The sequence below is a fragment of the Malania oleifera genome, chromosome 1 (assembly GCF_029873635.1).
Source record: "Malania oleifera isolate guangnan ecotype guangnan chromosome 1, ASM2987363v1, whole genome shotgun sequence".
NCBI lineage: Eukaryota > Viridiplantae > Streptophyta > Magnoliopsida > Santalales > Ximeniaceae > Malania > Malania oleifera.
The window spans coordinates 145,500,728-145,503,775 of NC_080417.1; the positions used below are offsets into that span (position 1 = coordinate 145,500,728).

The window sequence follows — 3,048 nt, forward strand, 5'->3', positions numbered from 1 at the left end:
TTAACCAAAAGTCTGCAATATTTTAGAACTTAAAAGCTACAAATAAAAACAAGATTCGACATCACGCACTCACACACGATCATGTGTGTTGTTATTACAACATTACATATTCATCACTCCAATCTTTCGATACCATATTAGGCCAACGATGATTCATGAAGGTGATGAACTATTTTATTACAGGTCCTTTCCTCTCCCTCCCTTCCTCTCCTCTCGAAGTTTTCAGATTTGGCAGCTGGCACGTAAATCGCAGGCGTCTGGCAGCTCCCTCGCCCTTCGCGTCAACTCTCCCAACTCTTCCTCCTCGCCTTCCCATCTCTCCCGCTGCCGACGCACTATCTCCTCTATTCCCTTGCACTGGCACCTCTCGTCTAACCTCTCCAGCCGCTTGCAGCACCCCTTTAGGAGGTGCGTGTTCTGCCGAAGCCGATCTACCCCGCGGATACCCTCCGTGAGGTGCCTTTCGCACTCGCTGAGGTCCTGTCTCTCGATTTGCTCGCGGCAGCTTCCGCCGTTCCTCCTGTGCCTATTCATATGCATCGTGACTTTTTCTTCTTCCAGGCAGCTAGGATCGGTACCGCACTGATCCACCAGCTCTGCAGCCCGCTGGTATATCTTCATCCAATCGTCGCCCTCCGCCTCCGCCGCCTTTTCCAGCTGCTGCTCCACAATCTCCACCATGGCCTCACAGTGGCACCTCTTGTCCATCTCGTTAAGTTGGCGGCAGCATTTCTCTGCGGGATCGGTGTTGAGGACGATCCTTCGGATGAGGGGATGGGCGGCGCGACGCACGTGGTCGCGTCCTCCACCTTGAGTGAAGTACTGCTCGCAGCTGCTGAGGTCTTGTTGTTGGATCTGTTCCCTGCACTTGCCGCTGATCTCGAAGAGGAGGGAGTTGGGACGAAGGTCGTCGATGGTGACGCTGGTGTGGTAGGTTGAGGCATCGGCTATGGCTAGAACAAAGGAAGAGAGCAGTAGTAGTAACAGCAATCGGTAGATGGTTAGATTTGCCATGGTTGTTGAGAAGGATATTGAGATGCGGCTTGTGTAGTAGGTATTGAGAGGGATGCGGCGAGAGGGAAGGTGAAGGTGGAGTATTTATGGGGGATCGCGGCGGGTGCATGCGGAGTACGTGTGAGAGAGATGGGTAGGGCACGTATCAGCAGATGGAGGTACGGTATGGACAGTTGATGCGGTGGCTGCGTTCATGCTTCCACGTACCTACTTCCATCCTCACTCCACTGCATGCAGATCTGCTGTTTCCATATTTACATTATTTTCAAAAGAAAAAAAAAAAAGAATTCAAGTATCACCGTGACAAGTTCAAATCATAATCCACACTGTGCTTCTAATTAATCTTTTCTACTAAAAGAAAATGAAATATAATCAAGCATTGTTACATGCTACAAATAAATGAACTCCCAGCTTCATATTCATGCTGTAGGATATTTGGTACACATCCTATATTTTATACGATAAGTCTATCTTCAAGATAATTAAACTCAAAAGTGAATCAGCATTAATCCTCTCTTCATATTGTAGGTCATTAATAGTACTATGAAAATTGAAATATACATAAGTCTGATACAATAGTTTATTAATTAAATAATTGTAATAGAAATTAATAAAATAATATTTGGATATTTTATATGGACATTAAGTGTATAATTTATTTAACCGTTAATTACTGCAATAGTTTAGACTAGAAAAAGTTCCATTCTAAATTTTTTGGACAAGGTCCTGAATTTTCTGGTCTACCACTGCTCTTGATTGGGATAGTAAATGTATTTTTAAAGATATTAGGATATGATCAAAATATTCTGTAATGTAATCATTTTGTATTGTCCAAAGGACTTCAAAGGTTTGGCACATTATGCAACCTAAGGTATCAACGTTTGCAATGGGGAGTTCAATAGGAAGCCTCTCTTCTTTTTTTTACATGCTTGTTCATCTCTTTCGTAGGAAGAGATTGATGTGGTAATGAATTTTAATTTTTTTTTAAAATTAAATAATTGATTTTTAGGATATGTGGTGCATGTGCATACTATTAGGACCTTAGATTAGGGATTTTTGGCATATGCAAGAGGTGGCTGGCCATGATTCAACTTTCTACGTTGCTAAGATTTTTTTTTTTTTTTTTAAAAGGTAATTTTATTAAAAAAGTAACAAGCTCCACGTTGCTGAGATTTGTCGTGAAAATGCTTCCATTAGCTTGGCAAGTTTTATGGTGCTATGCATAAGCTTTGGAATTACTAAAAATTGACATCCTTTTGATTATTGGAGGTTGTTGTGAAGGAACTCGGATTTGCGCAATGGAAATTAAATGCAACAACTAATGAAGAACAAATATGGAATACACACACACAATATATCTGAAACCAATGATGGGTGGAGAGGGACACTCAGTCATTGGTTGTGACTGAAATTCAGTGAGAATAAATACACAATAACAATATATTTCAATCTCAAAATGGATACAGAGAACTTCAAATTAAAACTCTCTCTCACGCTCACTGGCTTTACACTCTCAACACACCACATCCTTCATTGCACACACACACATCTATTTATATTAAATCATACAACAATATAATCAACAATGGTGGGAATTAAACTTCAACGGAGGTGAGCTGGTAGGTGGAGTAGGTTGCCTGCCAATTTCCAATGTCAACAGAAATGACTACCGACGAGTCAAGTTTAATTTTCAACATCTCCCCTTAAACTTGACTCTCCTAACTTTGTCATTTTGAGCATTGTCTTCAGTCTTACAAAAATATCATGCCTGAGTGGTTTCGTGAAAATGTCAGCAATCTGATCATACGTTCTGCAAGATATCAACTTTACTTCTTTATTCTTGTCATGCTCCCTGATAAAATGATACCGAGTACCAATATGTTTGCTTCTTTCATGGTAAACTGGATTTTTCGTAAGGGCAATCGCTAATCGGTTGTCAATGTAGACTTCTATGGGGTTATCTTGAAAAAAATCTCCGATACTTCAGTACATTCCTTATCCATATACCATGACAAATAGTTGAGCCGGCAGCAA

The 3,048-nt window shown here is 41.0% G+C and overlaps 1 protein-coding gene across 1 annotated transcript; it reads right to left on the minus strand.

The window, feature by feature from the left end:
* Positions 1-1,089, minus strand: LOC131145500 (2S seed storage albumin protein-like). Its single transcript, XM_058094615.1, has one exon. It carries the CDS (start codon positions 1,012-1,014, stop codon positions 223-225), a length of 792 nt encoding a protein of 263 aa, XP_057950598.1. The 5' UTR covers positions 1,015-1,089; the 3' UTR covers positions 1-222.
* Between the last annotated feature and the right edge of the window lie 1,959 nt (positions 1,090-3,048).

Coding starts and splice junctions, on each gene's coding strand:
- LOC131145500 (XM_058094615.1), bottom strand. CDS start 1,014: ATGGCAAATCTAACCATCTACCGATTGCTGTTACTACTACTGCTCTCT.